The sequence below is a fragment of the Balaenoptera ricei genome, chromosome 6 (genome assembly GCF_028023285.1).
Source record: "Balaenoptera ricei isolate mBalRic1 chromosome 6, mBalRic1.hap2, whole genome shotgun sequence".
NCBI lineage: Eukaryota > Metazoa > Chordata > Mammalia > Artiodactyla > Balaenopteridae > Balaenoptera > Balaenoptera ricei.
Genome location: NC_082644.1, coordinates 120,746,206 through 120,765,425, shown reverse-complemented (window position 1 = coordinate 120,765,425; position 19,220 = coordinate 120,746,206). Strand labels below are relative to the sequence as shown.

Below are 19,220 nucleotides of genomic sequence, written 5' to 3'. Positions count from 1 at the left end.
TCCCCACAATGGAAACGGAGAGGCGCCCGGACACCCCAGAGGCCCCGGCCACTCACCTTTCCTTGAAGTCCAGGAAGACCTTGGCCAGCGTGCTGCCCCCCGCCATCATGGACACGTCGATGGCCCTCAGGAAGCTGTGATGCACCTTGATTAGGTCCTGGGACAAAAAGCAACCACGCATGAGGAGGCGCAGCAGGCTGGGGGGCACGCGGGCTCTGCGATCACGCTCTTTCCGGGCTGCCGTTTCGACGGGAGGACGTCCACGTGAGCGGCCGGGCGCTGGGTGCACCTCCTCGCGTACACACCGGGTGCCGTTCACTAGAAGGTGCTACAGCCGTCCACAGTCTGCAGCAGCCTGTCCAGACACACGGCGCCCGACCCCAGCCAGCATCCTCGGGACCCGCCCGCTGTGTGAGGGGGTGAAGGGGCTCAGGGGCCCCGAGGGGTGAAGTCTCTCCACTGTGGAAGGGGGGCCTTGGCCCTGGGGAAGTGTGTCCACACTTCAGAGCAGAGGGGCAGCTAGCAGGCAGCACCATCCCCCATCCAGGTTCCCAGTCCTTCCGCGGCCACGTGTGCCACGGCTCACAGCAGGATGAACTCTGGGTCGGGGGGCGCAGGGGGCGCGAAGCTCCGGGGTCTGCGTCAGCCTCACCCAGGAGGTGACCAGCGCCCACCCCTCAAGCCACTGGCATCCCGTGGAAGAGCAGGGCCAGCGCTCCCCGACGAAGCCCACCCACACGCAGCTTCCGGCCGCGGCTCTGCTGACCACATCAAGGTGAGCCTCCCCACGCGGGATGGCCCTCCGGTGTCCGTGTTCAGCCACTGCAGAGCAGTGAGGGGGCTCTGTCTGCTCAGAGAAGGGGAGGGGACACACTTCCCTCCACTGATGACAAAACCTAATGCTTCCTCCAGGGCGTGTGCATACCCACCAGCACAGTATTGGGCAGGGAAGCTCCCAGAAACTGTGTCCTCCGTCTCCTAAAACCAAAGTCCCCGAGAAAAGGGGGGCTGCTCACCGCCCCCCATCTGTCAGCCACGAAAGCACCCTTCAGCCAGGATCAACCACGCAAGCCCTGGGGACGGTCAAGTGGGAGCCCGCCTGACGTCCGAGCAGGTCAGGACCTCCAGCCCACACACGGTGAGCCAGGGCTGGGACCCTTACCTCCAGGTTGATGAAGATGGCCGCCATGTCCGCCGGGCTCAGCACCAGCCTCAGAGGGGTCATGTAGTTCTGGAAGAGAGAAGCCCATCACTGCCATCACCGCCTGAAGGACGCCAGTCACCTTCGAGGCCACAGTCACTGGTCGGAGGGACTCTAACGGCCTCAGAGACAACAGGCGACTGCAGGCAGCACCCCCGTTCCGCCACCAAGGGTCCTGCGGGGCGGCCGCTCAGCCCAGCACACGCAGGGGCGCCACGCTTACTGGAGAAGGGGAGACCTGCGCGGGAAGTGTGGGACCGGGTGGGGGTCAGGCCTAAGGACCAGCGCGAGCACCCGCCCCGGCCGGTGGGCAAAGCTCCCCAGAGGGCCCCTTGCATGTGGCGCTGGACTTCCACCCGAAGGCCAGCCAGGGTGGGCTCTGCTTTTTGAGATATTTGAGAAAGTGGGGTCCTCCCGGGAGGTGAGAGACATCGCCCAAGGGAGCGCCTGAGGACCGAGAAAGTGCCGTGATTCCCACCCGACACCACTTCCTGAGCCTACACCCATGAGTGCGCCCCCAAATCTGTCATCAAGAGGCCCACTCCAGCCCCGCAAGCGCCACAGTGGCAGGGGTGCTTCTGCCCCTGGCCTCCTGGAGGCCCCCGCAGGGGACGACCAGCCACCCTCCCCTCTCCCTGCCCCTTCTCCCACAGGGTCCTGGTCCCCTGGCCCTCTCCTTGGCCGCTGTGTGGAGCAGGAGAGACCTGTCCAAACGAACAAACACTAGTGGCTGCTGGACGCACCCAAGCACTTCTCCCTGTGCCGTGCCAGCACCGGCCACTGTGTGACTCGGTTTCCTCCCCTGACACGGGGATGACGACACGGCTAGGGGACGATTACAAACACGATCATCCCCAAGAGCACTCAGCACATGCACGCCCCGGCTGGGCACGGCCCCAGCTCAACCCCCGCCGTGCACTGCGCCCGTAGACGGGCAGCACCCGCCCTCAAAGCCCACGTTCCGGGGGTGGAGACGGGCCACAGCGGCCCGCCGGTTTTCTGCAACGCAACTCGGGCTACGTGAAGCCTGCAGGGCCCTGGAAGGAGCTGACCCGGGAGCTGGGACTCAAAGGAGTGGAACTGCTGGGGGTGGGGTGGGCAGCCGGGACCGTGTGTCTGCAGAAAAGCTGGTGGTCGGGGGAGGGGAGGAGCTGAAGGGCGGACACACAAGGGTTGAGTGGGGTGGGAGGAGGGGAAAGGTCAAGCCTGGGCCAGACCTGGGGCCAAGTGGCATCTCATGACTCCTGGCTGGAGGCTCCACAGTGCCCTAAACGGTGGGGACCTACTTAGGCAACCCCATTATGGCTACACTTGGCCCTAGTCTGCAATGAAAGACTAGCCAGGAAGGGTCTATCTCAAAAACCGTGTTGGTTCTCTCAGGCCAGCGCACACTGGCAGTGGGCAGTGAGGATGCCCAAGTGACAGGGAAATGGCACTGCTCCAGTGCCCACAGGAGGCCAGGGCGGATGGCAGGAGAAGGCCCATCCGTGGTTGTCCGGGAGCTGGGCGGGCCGGCAGGGAGAAAGCAGTGACCAGCCATTCAGCGGAGCACACGGTCCGCCACAGGAGCTCCAAAGACTCACGTCACTGGGCCCAGCTGCGTCCCAGGTGCAGGAGGCCCACGGTGGGCGGTACTGCGGTTGTCGCAGCTTACGGAGGGGCAGGCTGAGTGCAGGCAGCCCCCCAGGGGGGAGGTGTACATCAAGAGCTCACTCGGCGCCTGGCCTGGGTGGGAGCGTATACAGAAGGCGTCTAGCTCTGGGTGAGGATGCAAACATAGAGAGCCTAGCTCAGCGCGTTCAGGAGCAGAAGCCGTAACGACGCCCCGTTTAGGCTGGAAGGAACCTCCAAAACAAGCTCAGGAACAGTCCAGGGTCCGAGCTGAGACCAAAGGGTGGGAGGTGGGACCAGGGCCAAGGGTGGCGGCTGACGAGGAGACTGGCCTGAGTGGAGCCCACAGCCTGTGTGGGGGCAGAGGGCAGAGGGCAGAGGAAAGGTGAGGGCGACCTCCTTTTTGGTGGAGGGTGCAAAACCGAGAGGGCCCCTGAGCCCTGCCTCCGTCACCGCTGTCCTGAGTCCCTGCTCGGTGACAGCGTCTCCCAGGAGGCAGGGGTCCTGGGTGGCCCCGGCGGCCACGCCCACCTTCTCGATGTCCTCCAGGGTCCGGTAGTACTTGGCTTCCGTCTCCTGGATCTCCAGCAGGCAGCAGTTTCTCTTGTCGTCCTCCGTCATGCCCATTTTCTAGAGGGGACACAGGAGGTCAGCCAGGACCCCGCCATGCCCTCCACCTGCCGCCCGCCCGGGCTCGGCCGTGGGGTCACTGAGCGTGAAGGGGGCCGCATGGGAGACAAAAGGCCCTTCCCCTCCTTTCTGCAGACGGGGAGGCTGAGGCAGAGGGGAGGGGACGTGGTGTGACCCTGAGAACTGACGACAGCGCAGAGATGGGACAGAGGCTTCTGAATCTCTCTCCTCCAGACTGGTCACCCCCTCCAGCATACACAGCAGGCGTCACATGCTTAAAGCGCCGACTGTGTGCACAGGGAGAGGGTCTGACCAGCTCCCTGAGGACCCGTGTCCACCAAGTGATCCACCCTCCCAGCTTCAGCCTGCTACTGCCTCAGAGAAAGAAGCCAATTCCCCACAGGGCTGGACTTTCCAAATGTCCACTGCTTCTGACCAGGTTCTGAGCTAACAGCCCGTCGGCAGGGGTCACTGAGGACACGCCTCTGAGGCAGGGCCTGCCCCACCTCTGGGGTGGGACTGACCAAGAGACTGTGGCCACAGGGGCCGGAGAAGAGGCAGCAGGTGGGCTGACTGTCGGAGGTTCTGTGGATGGGCCAGACACTCTCCTTAAGTCCTTTCAGGCTGACTGAGCAAGCAAGGCTCTGGGGAAACAGTGCTGGGACGTGGGGCGTGCCATTTGGACTCATACCTGCCCTCCTCCTCCTCCAAGAAATGCCCCAGGGCCCCGCGTGGGTTTGCCGGGGCCACAGTTCTCCAAAGTAACCTGCCAGGCGGGCACATCACCCAGGCCCCCCAGGTCCCTTCCCAAAGCCCGAAGCCCCGCTCAGCCTGGGAATTCAGTGTTGAGGGTCCACAATTCCCCTAAAACTGTGTGTAAGAATGTGTTGCCCAACAGCGTCTCCCTGGGGACAGGGTCCCGAGTTCCTCCCGGAAGGCAGAGGAAGACGGTGCTGGCAGAACTGACCCCGGGCTTCCCCTCCACCTGCCACTTACCTGCATGTATCTAATCTGAAAGCATGGAGAAATAAATAGGGCAAAGAACCAGTTAGCAATGCTTATGCTTATTCAAGCCGAGCTTGGAGAAGTCAGGGAGCTCACCCACATTAGCCAACAGCCCCAGAGATCACATCACACCCTCCGCCCGCCCGCATGGCAGCCTGGCTGGGCCGGGGGTGGGGGAACAGCACCAGGACCGAGCACATGGCAGCTTCCCCACGGCCGGGCTCTGAGAGTGGCACCTGCCATCTCCTGGCTGTATCTTCCTTTAGAAACATCACTATTCCCAATACTTTCCACTTAGACCGTTCAGATAGCTCCAGACATGACAGGGGAGGAAATAAAACCAGCTGTTTTATCTCAGAGGACCTGGCGGGTGGCAGGAGGCCTGCCCTGCCTGGATGGACAGGACAGCTCGTGAGCCCAGCGCCGAGACTTGGGACACTAAGCATCGCTGGGCAGGTGGGACGCTGGTTTGTCCCCAGGACACAGGGGGGCATCTCCCCCAGCCCCGCAGGTCCTGCGAACGCCCCGGGTCCTGTCATGTGCCTTCAGCACCAGGGACAGCAGCGGCCTCTGGGGAGCGCCCACTCGAGGGCTTCTGCAAGCCAGGTGCAGACGGGGTCTCGTGGGACCTCGTACAGCCAGGGGGCAGGGGGTCCCCCCAGACAACCACACAGGCCACTACACCCACATGCCCTCTCCTGACCCAAGGACACCCAGCTTCCAAAGGGCTTGGGGAGTCAGGCGGCGCCCATCTCACTCAGCTTGCTGGCAATGCGGGAGGCCAGCCAGCCGCTCAGGCGGGCTCTAGGGTGGCTAAGGAGAGCCCTCCGGCCCCCTGAGCCCACTTCCCTGGAAGGTTCAGGAGCAGAGCTGCCTACCGTAAGGCTGCCCGGGGCGGGGGCAGACCTGGGCTCACAGACCCACAGCTGACTCTCCAGAGTGAGATTCCTGGTAACTGTGGGGACCGAAACCCACCTTCAGACCCTTGAGGGGCAAAATGAGAAACCCGTTCTTAGAAGCAGCATCTGGGGCTGTGAGCCGACTGCCGGCATCTCGGCATGTCTCCCGGCAGAGAGCGGGAAGGGCCCCTTTGAGAGGCCTCGTGGGGAGCTGTGTCCTACCCTTTTGTTTCTCCACCACCAGCTGGTGGCTCCCACGCTGAGGGAAAAGGCTGAAACCTGCTTTTAGAGAAATTGCCCCCATTTCTTTGGTGAAGGCAAGTGTCATCAAAAGCCTCCATAGTTGGCAACTGGCATCGCGACCGCCCCCAGGAGTCTGGGGGTGCGAAAGGGCTGTGGTCCACGCCACCAGGTCCCCGTCTCCTGTCCTGGCCTGGCAGGAACCCTCCCTCCCCGGTACAGCAGCTGCGGGCAGCACGCGGAGCTGCAGCAAACGAACATCGGAGACGTGATCAGCCGACGCCCGTCAGAAATGAACATCCTCGCGCAGGAAAGACGCACGGCTGGCTAAGGGCAGAGGGATGCAGGCTGCCTGAGACCAGCACCGAGTCACTATCTAAGGCTCCCTGGGCAGGAAGGACTCGGGGTCCTGCACGCCCTCCGGAGGAGAATTCCAGAGCAACACGTCCGGGGAGGTGGGGTGGCAGTGGTGTCACATCCCGGTCTCCCTAGGACATTTCATAGGAAAGAAGGGACCTGGCCGACTGGCGCAGGGGATGAACCCCGTGGGGGCCGGGAAGGACCGGGTGCGGCTGCCCCTCGGTGGCTCAGGCGGTGGGGTCTGCGCAGAGGCTTTAAAGGTGGGGCGGGGCGGGACAGCGGGGGCGGGACAGCGGGGGCGGGGCGGGGCAGCGGGGGCGGGGCGGGCAGCGGGGCTCACCATGGGCTGCTGCACCTCCACCTTGATGATGTCCTCATAAATGTCATCCCCTTCATCCTCGCACGGGACGCAGTCGTAGATGTCCTCTCCCACGTCATGCTCGCTGCACAGGAGGGAAGCGGGGGAGAGGGGTGGGGGGCTGAAGCCACGTCCACGAGGGTGCCCCCCGGAGGGCAGAGGCAGTTGGGGCCACCGCGAGGCCCTCCCTCTCGGCCTCAGTGTCCTGGTCCAAGGACAGGGCACCTGCTTCCCGTGGTTTCCGGTAGTTTAACCCAGGCAGCCTGGGAGTGCCTTGTGCTCTGCCTGCCGCCCTTCTGGAAGGTTCCACCATGACAGAGCCCACCTACCTCAGACCTTTAGTAAAAGCAGGGACACACGCTGGGGCCCGGGGGCGAGATGCTGCCTTAACGGGAATCTTTGCAGAGCTGATGGACAGTCATGGCCAGCTCTGGGGACCAAATGCCCTCTCCCCGGGCCCACGCCTGGGACCTGGAGCCCCGAGCGCTCTCGGCTCAGCCCAAGGTCTCCCCAGTCCCAGCAGTCGAAGTGTGAAGGTCAAAGTGCAGAGCTCACAGGCACGGGGACATTTTCCCCACCAGTCAGCAAGGAAGCAGAGCAGAGAGGAACGAGGGGTGTGCGATGCGCCTTCCCAAAGGACCAGGGAAGTTACCGCTTAACTTACGATTCAATAAACCTTTGTTTCAGCTCATGATCTTGCCAACAAGTGATCCCCTCTGATCTGCAAGACTCCAGTCAAGGGACACCTCCTCCAAGAGGCCTTCTGGGATCCCCCGCCCAGTCTGCCATCCGGGACTCTCCATCTGGAGCTCTTGTACCAAGGGCATCCCTCTCACTGCACCTCCAATTATTTTATAAGTGCCTGTGGATAAGCCTGTCTCTTCCCCAGACGAAACCCAACTTCTTACTCCCTTCTGATCCCCACTCCTGATACAAAGTAGATATTTCACCTCAGCAGATATTTCACCGAATGAGCCAACAGCAAGTGAGCCAACCCGACTTGCCCATCAGTTCCCACAGGCCCCCGGCCCCCAGGGGTCACCCTGGCCTGGGGATCGTGGACAGGAGCCACCCTGGGCCCAGGGCAGCCAGCTCTTCAGCCTGCCGTGGGGTCCGTCCTCGGGGCAGGCTGTGCTCAGAGGCCAGCTCTCCCGGGAGGCCCACGCCAGCCCCGAGTGCCTCTCTGTGTGAGGACACATCTCCTAGCCTGGCTCAAAGGAGGCCTGGCAAAGTTCTCTTCTGAAAGGCGTCAGCATGAGGTGGACCACTTCCCCTTCCCACCGCACAGAGTCCGGGAGTGGGGAGGGGAGGGAGGCGAGAGCAGAAACGATACCCAGCGGCTCTTACGAGTGGGTTTCTGGCCCCGTCCCAAACCTAGCTTCTGAATATTAGCTGTCATTCTAGAGGCTGGGGCGGGGGAGACAGATCGCCACAAAACTACTGGAGAGAACGTGTCGTATTTCAAGGAAGGTCGTGGCAGCCAGTCTCCCCAGAGCCCTGGACACCTCCCCCGTGGGGCCGAGCTGCAATGGGACAGTGGGTAGATGCATCAGACTTCCCTCTGTGGGGGGTGGGGGGGCGGATTCCAGGGACGGGCTGAGCCGGTGTCCACCTTGATGAGACCCCCACAGGTAGCTGATGAGCAAGGGCAGGAGAGGAAGCTGCTTTGGGGGTATGTCACTTGCTGTTTCACCACCACTCCAGGTGTGAGGAAGCAAAAGTTGGCCTGAGGACAAAGCCGGATCACACGGGGCGAGGCCAGCTAACGGACCCCCGTAACTGTGACAGGAACAGTCACCCACCCACTGACGAGCCCACCCACAGGGAGGCCAACGCACGTGCGGGCACTCGAAAAACACGTATGCTTTTCAACTTCACACCCCCTTGGAGATGGAGAGCACTGAGGCCCTTTCACAGATTAGAAAACCACACACTGAGGCTCCACAGCGGCTACCGGGAGCTGTGGGGTGATCTCGGCCCCAGCCCGTCCTTCCTCCCCTCTCCCGCCCGCCCTCCACTGCGAGACGAGTGTCTGGACGTCGGCAGTGCCGAGAACTGGGGCGCAAATCAGCACCCAGATGGTGACAGGGCTCCCAGCTCCCGTCAGAACCAATGAGAAGGCGGAGAGGGGGTTCTGTCCCCCAAGGTGGGCCTTGGGAACGGTCACTCGTGTTGACACAAATCACCCCCGCCTCTCCAGAGGAGAGGAAACAGTTCCCGCAGCCCTGCCCACCAGATTACTGGGGGTCCAGCCAAGTACCTGCAGGGGTTCCTTCCGAAGGATGCCAGACGCCCTGGATTTTTGTCATGCAGCCAAGCGAGGCTGGTGACAAAGGCACTGTCGAGAATTCTGACAGCGTGGAACAGAGGGGAGACAGGGAGGCCCCCGGGCTGCTCAGTGAGACACCTCGAAGGCAGATCAGCCCGCTCATACCGTCTGAAGACAGTCATCGGCTTTGCTCTGATGGGCCAGTGGAAGGAAGTGGGGTGGATAGGGGAACCTTGACAGTTAAATATTCTACGAGCCGATGAAATGAATAAAGTAACTGAACGTCAGCCTGGAAAGGGTCCTCGAGGCCCTCAGGTGCAGGGACAGCGATCTGCCAGCCCAGGAGCCCCCTTTCTCATCCCACATTAGGGGGAACATCCTAACTGACCCCAGGACTCTATCCCATCCAGCTCAGAATCGTTTTCAGCAAAGACCCGCATGCAGCCCCCACCATCAGTCAACCGGAATCAGGGCTCGAGATGCAACTGAGCCCATAGCTCTCTGTCGTGCGGATGCGGAAGCCGGGGTGCACGGGCGGGGAACTGGCCACATGGTCTTTCGGAAGCCGCGTTCCTGCTCTGCTATCTCCTGGTAGGTGCACCGGTCGTAACGCTTTCATTGGCTGAGGACCAGATGGCGTGGGCACTGAGGGTTCTTCAGAGAAATAGAACCGGCGATCTGTCGATCTTAGGGTGATGCAGGCACCCGCCCCATTAGGACCCCAAGCAAGAGCTGCGCTTGACGGAGAGGACAGTGAAGGCTGGAGAAGTCAGAAGCTTCCCAGACAGGAGTGACTTGAAAGACGCTTGGACACCAGTGTGGACTGTGGGGTGCTATGGAAGGTGCCGAGGGGCAGAGTCCCTTCTCTGCCACCCTCTTCCCTGGCACCATCCGCATATCTAGGCATGCACCGACGTCTACATGCACCTACCGTGTCTACAGAGCACCTACTGCGTTTCGAGCATGGGGCGGAATACCTTAACATAGGCTTCTCATTTGGGGGATAGGATTTATGTAGATCAAGATGTACCCTTAGCTCTACCATTTTGACAAGGGGACGCCCCTGATCGACCCCTTCCCCTCCCCTAGTAACCCGCCTCTTACTGTTCTTCACCAGAGATTCCCTTCGTCTGTTCTAGAACGTCGCATCAACTGCATCGTCTGTTACGTTCACGTCTGTGTCTGGCTTCCTCTCCTCAACATCATGTCCCTGAGATCCAGGCTGTTGCCTCCATCAGCAATTCATTCCTTTTTATTGCTGAGTCCTAATCCCACAATCTGACATCCATTCTCCTTTTGATGAACATTTGGGTTGCTTCCAAGTTCTGGTTATTGTAAATAAAAGCTGCTATGAGCATTTGCCGTTTTTTGTTTGGTTTTTTTTTTTGTGGACATGTGCTCTCATTTCCTTTGGAAATGAAGTTCCATGAGGAGTGGAAGTGTTGGATCAAAGGGGAGGTGTGTGTGTTTACCTTCATCAATAACTGCCAAGCATTGTTCCAAAGTGGCTGCAGCGTTCACTCCACCACCAGCAGTGTACACGAGTTACAGTTGTTGCGGTTCTCTCCAGCTCTGGCGGGTTCCAGTCTTTTTAATTTTAGCCATTAGAGCAGGTATGTAGTGAGAGAGAATTGCGGTTTTATTTTGCATTCCTGCAAAGATTAATGATGTTTACATTTTTTCTGTGTACTCATGGACATTTGTGTATCTTCCTATGAGAAAGGCTTGCTCAAGACTTTTGCCCATTTCTAAAAATTGGTTGCCTTATTCCTATTGAATTCTAGGAGTTCCTTATATACGATGGATACAAGTCCTTTGTCAGATATGTTTTTTGAACTTTTTTTCCCAGTCTCTGGCATGGCTACTCGTTTTCTTAATGGTGTCTTTTGATAAACATTCATTTTTCATTTTTTTTTAAAATAATAAACAGCTTTTTAAAAAAATTTTTATTTATTTATTTATGGCTGTGTTGGGTCTTCGTTTCTGTGCGAGGGCTTTCTCTAGTTGCGGCAAGTGGGGGCCACTCTTCATCGCGGTGCGCGGGCCTCTCATTATCGCGGCCTCTCTTGTTGCGGAGCACAGGCTCTAGAGCGCAGGCTCAGCAGTTGTGGCTCACGGGCCTAGCTGCTCCGCAGCATGTGGGATCTTCCCAGACCAGGGCTCGAACCCGTGTCCCCTGCATTGGCAGGCAGATTCTCAACCACTGCGCCACCAGGGAAGCCCTCATTTTTCATTTTAATGAAGCTTAATTTACTGACTTTTTCTTCTATGGTGTCCTGACTCTATCCTGTGTTGCACCTACAAAATCTTTATGCCTTGTGTAAGAAATCTCTGCTTTCTTCCAGGTTGCAAAGGACTTTCTCCTGTATCTTCTTCTAAGACCTATATGGTTTCAGTGTTTATGTTTAGGTCTCTGATCCATCTCAAATGGATTTTTGTGTATGGTGTGAGGTAGGGATCGAAGTTCGTTTACTCATCCCCACATGGATATCCAGGTGTTTCAGAACAATTTGTTGAAAACTTTCTTTTCTCCATTGGATTGCTTGGATCTCTTTGACAAAAACCAATTGACTATATATGTGTGGGTCTGTTCTAGAATGCTCTATTCTAGCCCATCAATACATTCAGCTATCTTTATGCCAATACCACTCTGTCTCGATTTAGTTTTTTTTTTTTTTTTTCGATTTAGTTTTACAGAGAGTCTTGAAATCAGGCAGTGTAAATCCTCTAGCTTTGTTCGTTTATAGGACTGTTTAGACTATCCTAAAGTCCTTTGTATTTCCATATCAACGTTACAATCACCTTGTCAATTTAAAAAAAAAAGTCTGTTGGAATTATAATAGGAACTGTAGTGAATCTACAGTTTAATCTGGGGGAAAATTGACATCTTAACAATATCATCTTCCAATCCACGAACATAGTATACACTTTCATTTATTTAGGTCTTTAATTTCTCTCAGCAACATTTTGTAGTTTTATCATAGAGCTTTTAGAATTTAGGAAGCTTGGGACTACTGTTTCAACTTTTTTTTTTTTTCTGCCTTATTCTCTCTTTCTTCTCCTTCTGGGATTCCAATTATACCTGTTAGACCAGTTGATATTGTCCCACATGTCTGAGGCTCTGTTCATATTTTTCAATCTCCTTTTCTCTCTGTGATTAAGAGTGTATAACTTCCATCGAACTATTGAATATTTTTAAGTTCAATGACTCTTTCCTCTGCCATCTGCAGTCTTCTATTAAACTGATCCAGTGACTGTTCATTTGTTTTCATGCTTTTTGGTTCTAAAATTTCCATTTGGCCCTTTTTTATAGTTTCTGTTTCTCTACTGAGGCTCCTCATCTGTTCATTGATTTGGTGCATATTTTCCTCAAAGCCCCAACCATATTTATAAAAGCTGCTAATTGTGACTTCTAAGTCATCTCAAGGTTGGTTCCCCTCAACACTGTTTTTTTCTTGAGTATGATTCACTTGTTCCTGTTTCTTTGTAAATTTGATGATTTTTTTCATTGGACGCTGGACGTTATGAGTGATTCATTACAGAGATTCGGATCCTACTATTTCTTCTGAAGACTAATACTTGTTCTGACAGTTAACTCGGTTGGTTGTACTTAAACTTCAAACTCTATCTTCCCTGCAGTGGGCAGCAGCTGAAATGGCTGCTAAATCCAGTTTCCAGCTGCGACATTTTTTGCTGGAAACCTTAGGGTCTCTCCTGTGTGTGTGAGGTTTAATGGTCAACCCAGGATTTAGGTGGATTCTATGAGCAGATTTGAGCCTGTGGGTCCCTCCCTTCCAGCATTCCCTGCCTAACTTTCTGGCTGTTCTACCACCCCCAATTTCTTTCCTCTGGCACCTCAAGCCAGTGGATTGGGGATGCCCTCATACAAAAGACTACAAGAACTCGATCCCATCCACAGTGAGCAGCTCTTGAAGAAACAGTGGGTTCCTCCGGGTAACAGTAAGATGATACAGTCCCTCTCCCCCTGCCCCCGTACTCACAGAAGGAACAGGACCACAAGACTGAGACACTGGGGATACACCCCTGGTGGTTCCCCCAACAAATGTCCACCACCATGATCTCAGCTGCTCTTCTTTCTCAGAATCAATAAAGACAAGGAACAGTCATTCATGCAGGATCAATGTTCACCACATTCATCTCTTCTAATTGACACAGGGCACTGAGGTTAAAAATAGGCAGCCAGAAACACCAGAGAGAGAGAGCTGTGCTCTGGCATCTGAACTTGGGACAGAAAAATCTCAAAAATGCAGACCCAATCACTTCTCTCCATTCTGCAAAATGTCTGTTATCCAGAGCCTGTTGAAAACTTGTGGGGGAGGGACGGATAAATTGGGAGTTTGGGATTAACAGATACACACTACTATATATAAAATAGATAACCAACTAGCACCTACTGTACGGCACAGGGAACTATACTCAATATTGTAATAACTTATAAAGGAAAAGAATCTGAAAAATAGATATAGATGTATGTATAACTGAATCACTCTGCTATACACCTGAAACTAACACAATGTTGTCAATCAACTATACTTCAATTAAAAAAAAAAAAAAAAAAAAAAACTTGAGTAGTGAATGGTCAGCTTCCTGCCTGTAATGTCCTAACTTTACCGCTGTCTACAGGGCCTCGTTATAGAACCATGAGGGCACTCATAATCCTACTCTCTACATTTACAATACTTTTTAATTGTGAAAATACTCCCCAACTATTATTTAATTCAGGTCAATGAACACTAAGATATACAGGTTCATGTATATTACACAAAATTATAAAACAGTAGCATTAAAATTTCAGCTTGTGCATGTTCCACGTTATGGGAGAAGGGGAAATAAAAGAAAAAGCAAAGAAGTGGGTTTTTAAAAAAAATGAAAACAAAGTCATAAAAGTAAAGTTAAACATATTTGTTCAGCTCAGCAATTAAGATGAAAAGACTGTCAGATTTGATTGGTCTAATCGATACTTATTCTAAGACCAATTCTGTCCGGTAGGTAACTTGTGGAATCTGGGGGGACACAGAGATGACAGAGGCACCAACGGACTCTGTCCAGGTGGGGAGATAGACAGGGCAGCAGTTATGGCTGAGATGCAGACCCTTCTAAACTGGAGGAGTGTCATTTGTGTGGGGTGACAAGCTCTGGTTCCCAGTAGCTCTGTCCCTTTGGCGAACATCGCGTGGAAATTCCACTGTTACCCAAACTCTTAGCTAAGGCATCGCCTCCAAGTGTGAGTCTCCTGAACAGGGCAGGGGAAAGATTACAGGTCTTAGGCATCTGCTAAAGCAGATGAGTTAATGCTGTGACCAGCTGTGCCCAGTGCATCTGACGGCCGTGGCTGTTGGATGGAGGAAAAGGAAATGACAGGTGTGGGCTCAGGAGTGGGGGAGGGGTGCAAAGTGAGGTCCCCCCAGTGTCTGAAGTGTCCTGGAGTGCAGGGCGGTGACCTGGAGGTGGATCCCATGGGGTAAGGATCCTGGTCTGCTTCCTCCCTGCAACACGAGCTCAATGACCACCCAGCTCTGCCCTGGCCCTCAGAACCGGAGCCAGCCCCCAGCAACCCCTGCACACCATCCCACGGCGGAGAGGCAAGGAGTCTGTGCCCCCATCTGGGCCTGGTGCGCTCACCCCAACCCCCAGCCCAACCTCCACAGTCCTTGAAAAGGCCCCCAAGGCCCTGAAAAAACCCGAAAGAGCCTCTGAGTCACCCCAGCGGGAGTCCCTCGTGGCAGGTCGTCTCAGCTACACCCTGGTTCTTTTCCCATCATCACTCGGACCAACAGAGCCGTGTCTTGGGGTTTCAAGTTATCAGAGGCTGGGTTTCACGGAGAAACTGCATGTCCCCGCCGTGCTGGAGCCATCTGTGCACGTAGCCGTGCTCGGTCAATGCTGGACCGCAGGGCTGGTGGGTCCCCTTCTCCTTCAGCTCAGGCCGGGGGCTCTTGTGGTGGGAAGTTGACTCTCCCGAAAGTGACCCCCGTGGGGGGAAGCAGTCAGGCGAGTCCGAGACGGATTCTCAGCCCTGCCAGCGTCCGGCTCTGCAACTCTGGGCAGGAGAACCTAAGCCTCAGTTTCCCCATCTGCAAACTGAGAATAAGGCCAACCCCCCAGTAGGGTCGTTGGAAGGACCAGCCTCAATGGAGATGACCAGCAGAGGCCCAGCATACAGTAGGTGCTCAGTAAGTGACCGTGGCCCGCCACCCCATGGGTGAGAGGGGAGGGTCAATGAGACGATACTTAGCTCAGGGGTCCATGCTCGATAAACAGACACCGGCAGCATTAAATACCTCGGATGTTCTGAAACGCATCAGACTAGACAGTTGGGAGCCGGGTGTCAGCACTGATTTGTCCTTGGTAGGTTTCAGAGATTGCCCTTCTCTGTCCAGTTGTCCAGGAGAGAGCGGAGGACGATGTGAGCGGGGGAGGCCGGGGCCACGGTGGGGACGTGGATGTCCGCTCACGGATGAGCCTCCCGGCCAAGCCCACGCCACCGCGAGACCTCGGCTCTCCCTCCAGCTGGACGCCACGGCCTCCCCAGCCCCAAGCCCACGTTCCAGGACAGCGACCTCCCTGCCGGCCTCCTCTCCCCTCACCCTTTCACTCCCGCTGCTTTCCGGCGGCAGCTGCGCTGACAGATGCTAAATCCCGGAAATTATCCTGATCCTCACAATGGCCTGAGATCCTCCAGGAGGGCCGAGCGCGGCCTGCTGCCCTCCGGAGACGGCAGAAAGCTCCCCTCCCGCTGAGACCCCACGGCCCGCCCCCCGCCCCAGAAGCCTCGCCTGCCTGTCCCAATTTTGGTACAGAAAGTCAGCTGCTCAGAAGAGCCCCCCGCCGCCTATGGAAAATCAGAGAAAAGCCAACAAACTCTCCACTTTCTGCTTCTGGCGAGCCTGTATGTTTATGATGGACATAAAATATCGCTACTGACAGATGCGATATGCATTCTGGCCTCAGGCTGTCTGATGCTGGGAAGCAGGATCCCAAATCACCGTTAAACTGTTACTAGGAAACCAAACCTGACATCTCCCGACCTCCGTCCACACCAGGCAGTGGGGGCGGCAGGGCAAGGGGGCTTCAGAGGGCCCGGAGAAGCCAGCTGTTGGCTGGACGGGCTGCACGTGGGGACAGACAGACAGACAGACAGATAAGGCGCTGCTAACACTAGGGAGGTCGGCCTCACATGCCCTCAGCGGACCCTCCCCCCCAACAGTCGAGGGAGGGGCTGCTCTCCCTACAGATGGGGAAAGCAGGGCCCAGAGACGGCAAGATGGTCCCCCAAGGTTGTACAGCCATTTAGGGGCACACCTGGACAAAGACGTGGCTACCAGATTCCCAGAGGGGGCCCGGCTCGCCCGGCAGTGTGCTTCCTGCCATAACTCACTCTTCTCCAGGGACTCTTTCTAAGCAGTAGAAGACTCTTCCCAACAGCCAGACTCAGTCACAAGGATGAGGCCCAGGGGACAGTCCTAGCCAAGCAGCAGCTGGCTCGGGGTTTCAATCCCTCCTTTGTCATGTAAAGTGTGCTGTGTGACCCGCAGGCAAATCACTTACCCACGCTGAGCCTTAATTTCCCCAACTACAAAATGGGGGCAGGGCCACCCACCTTGCAGGGTCCAGAAGGCTGAGATAACAGGGCAAAACTCAGGCACCGGGCCTGGCACTCAGGGGGACCCTCTGAACGATACCTGGAACCATGCTTGGACCCTTAATATAAGAATAGCAGATGTCCAGGGCCTTGCCATGGTGTGCAGGGCCCAGCTCAAGTTACCTGCCTTTTCTGTGCTCTGTTCCCTTCAGGTCATCCCTTCAGAATGACCCTCGTGGGGAGCTTTCCTCTGGGGCGTGGGGGACAAATGCAGGAAGACAATGACAACACAGTGACAAAGATAATCCTGGTGGACTTTTTAATCTTCTGGGGAAGGGGCACCTCATTCAGCTTCCTGGAGGAGGTGACCTCTGGGCTGGGTTATGTAAGAGGAATAAGGGTTTGGCAACCAATACAGCAGATATTATGTACATGACAGGGTTTTTTTATAGTTAAATCCAACGTGTTATGCTTATTCATTTTTTAAAGGAATATTTCTTAAGTGCCACTGTGTGTCAAATCTGTGTTGAACACATGGGAAATAATGTAAGGAGGGCCTAGTCTTTTTCCTCATGGGGTCCTGGAAGTTAGTATCAGGAGAGTGATTTGGAGAGGCCTTTATTAGACAGACTTTTGGCCACAGCCCAGCTGGTCCCTGCTTTCTTCTTGAAAACAGTAAAATGAATGTGTACATCCTTCCACACTGGCCTCCCCACCCTACAGAGACTGTGTTAAATCAGACCCCAGAATCGCTGTGACAGCCTTGTCCTGAAAGGACCCGGGGTTAACTAGGTATTAAAAATAAAAATTCATGTTAAGTCTGTGTCGTATCTGCTGGCCTGCATAATTTAAATATTTAGCCAGGGCAGAGTGGCAACGGGGCATCTGCTCTGCATTCATTCAGAAGGGCCCCTGTGCTCTCTCTAGCACAAAGAATGAACAAGCTTCTTTCCTGAAGTGCTGCAGGTCAGGGTTTCAAGGTCAATGAAGCCCTGGCCCCCATAGCAGCCAGGACCCTGCAAAACTGCACAGGCCCAGGTACCAAGGGGCCAAGATGTCCCTGGAGGGCAGGGCAGGGAGCCTCAGAGCCGCGGGGCACAGAGCCTGGGGCTGTCAGTTGCACCGGCCTCCGTAACCAGAAGAGGGAGGAGTTACGAGCCTGTTTACCGCTCAGGGTGAGGATGGGCTGCCCTCTGGCCGACCGACAGTCCTGCAGCCAGCTCTGGGAGGGCGGGGGAGCATCGGGCACCTTGTCTAGGCCACAGGGGCAGGAGAGCCACTGGGCTGCACACATACGGTGACTTTGGGGCTGGCACGGCCAGCCCTCAGGTCCTGAGTAACAGACACAGCTGAGACCCAGACTCTCCCAGGACCCCAGCCCAAAATAAGGCAGTGGCCGGCCTGGTGGGGGCGGGGGCAGGTTTCCTAAGTCACATTTTGGCAAATCCTATGCACCTTCCATCCCCTTCCAGCAACACCTCCTCCAGGAAGCCCTCCAGGTGTCCTGGCCTGTCGAGGTCTGATCCCAGTGGACACTGCCTGGATAGCTCCTGTGGGGCTTAGAAGAGCTGTAAGAATGAGAACTGCAGGGCCCAGGTCACCGCAGGGCCCTACCAGACAGCCCTGGGGCAGAGAGGGTGGTCAGGCAGGTGGCCTTCTGAGTCAGACCTGCTTCAAATCCCCTCTGCCCCTCAGCCACAGGGCTCAGTGTGGGGACAGACCCCCGTGTGCTCCGTGGACGCTGGATTCATTCCCTCCATCCGGCCGGTCCCAAAGCCGGGCCGGGCCTCCCAGACTTCACGTGAGGATGGAGAGCCCCTCGACAGGGAGGCACTCAGCTGGTGCTCGCTAAGTGCACACTGTACAAATGAAGGCCTGAACGGCCAGAGGGGAGGCAGCTGGGCCGGCAGACTGGGTGGGCCTGTCCAGCAAGGACCATGGGAGGGCCGAGGCCTGCCTGTGCCTGGCTGTCACCACCTCAGCAGCCAGGAGCCGGGGCGCCCTGTCCGGGGAAGCAGACTGCAGAGCAGGGCGGAGACCTCCGCAGCGCCCAGGGGACCCCGCCCATCCCTGTCCAGCCAGGGCCTCCACCAGCCGGAGGAGGGCGGCCACCGACACCGCCACTTTGGGGGGCTTTACTGTCAACCCCCTTTGGGCCATGGTGGGGTCTGTGCTCTGCACGAAGCGGGGTCTGTGGTTTGTTTTTAATGGGGCTGGTTCTGTGTCGTCTGCTTTCAAACTTGTCCCCTTGGAGAAGCAATCCCTTGGGAGAAACATGAGATGCCCCCAAACCCAGCGACCCGTCCAGGCCTCGCACTGGGGTGTCCCCCACACGTGCAGGTCTCCTGCTCGACACTGAACTCTCACGTAAGGCGGCATGAACATAAGGGAACTTTCTTTGCGGCTGGGAGCGGCAGGCGGGCAAGGTCAGCGGGTGGGGTGGGCACAGGCTCTCCCTCGTCGGGCAGAGTGACAGTTGTTCATCCCCTGCAGTAGGGGGCCGGCAGAAGGGGCGTGGCCTCTGCCCTCCCAGCAAGCAGCCCCCCCCCCACCTGTGCACTCCCACCTCACTCCCCAGGGACCAGGAAGACCAGCTCCAAGAAGATGCCCAAAGCCCCTTGAAAGCGGCTTCGACTCGGGGAAATTCCTACATTTTATGCATCTTAAAAAATTACCCCAACGATGCTAACACGACACCGTTAAAGCTGCGAAGTCATCTTATGATGTAATGAAGCACGCAGCTGTACGTTTACGGATGAATTATACTCCCTGCCGTGTCACGATCACATTCCTTTAAGCCTGAAAATCACTTCAATTCCGAGGAAAGCGAAACCGGTGTCAAGGAGCAGGCTGCTCGATCGTGAAACTGTGGCTCCTTCAAGCTCGAAGCGCTCCACGTGGCATCTGGGCTGGTGCTTTCACTCCGGAGACGGGGGAAGTGAGCCCCGAGGAGGATCGAATGGGCCCAGAGAAAGACAGAACGCCACCACGAGAGCCACGTGCGGCCGAGACGGACGCGCCCCTGCTGTTCCTCGGCCCGCGTG

At 56.5% G+C, this 19,220-nt stretch overlaps 1 protein-coding gene across 4 annotated transcripts in view; it reads right to left on the bottom strand.

The window, feature by feature from the left end:
- VAV2 (vav guanine nucleotide exchange factor 2) overlaps positions 1–19,220 on the bottom strand; it is a 181,940-nt gene that overhangs the window by 36,076 nt on the left and 126,644 nt on the right. For all 4 annotated transcript variants that reach the window (XM_059925984.1, XM_059925985.1, XM_059925986.1 and 1 more), the window contains exons 5-8: positions 6,287–6,389; positions 3,344–3,442; positions 1,163–1,231; positions 57–157 (exon numbers count right to left, since the gene is read on the bottom strand). In XM_059925984.1, coding sequence (XP_059781967.1) covers positions 57–157; positions 1,163–1,231; positions 3,344–3,442; positions 6,287–6,389 — 372 coding nt within the window. The remainder of the gene's footprint in view (positions 1–56; positions 158–1,162; positions 1,232–3,343; positions 3,443–6,286; positions 6,390–19,220) is intronic.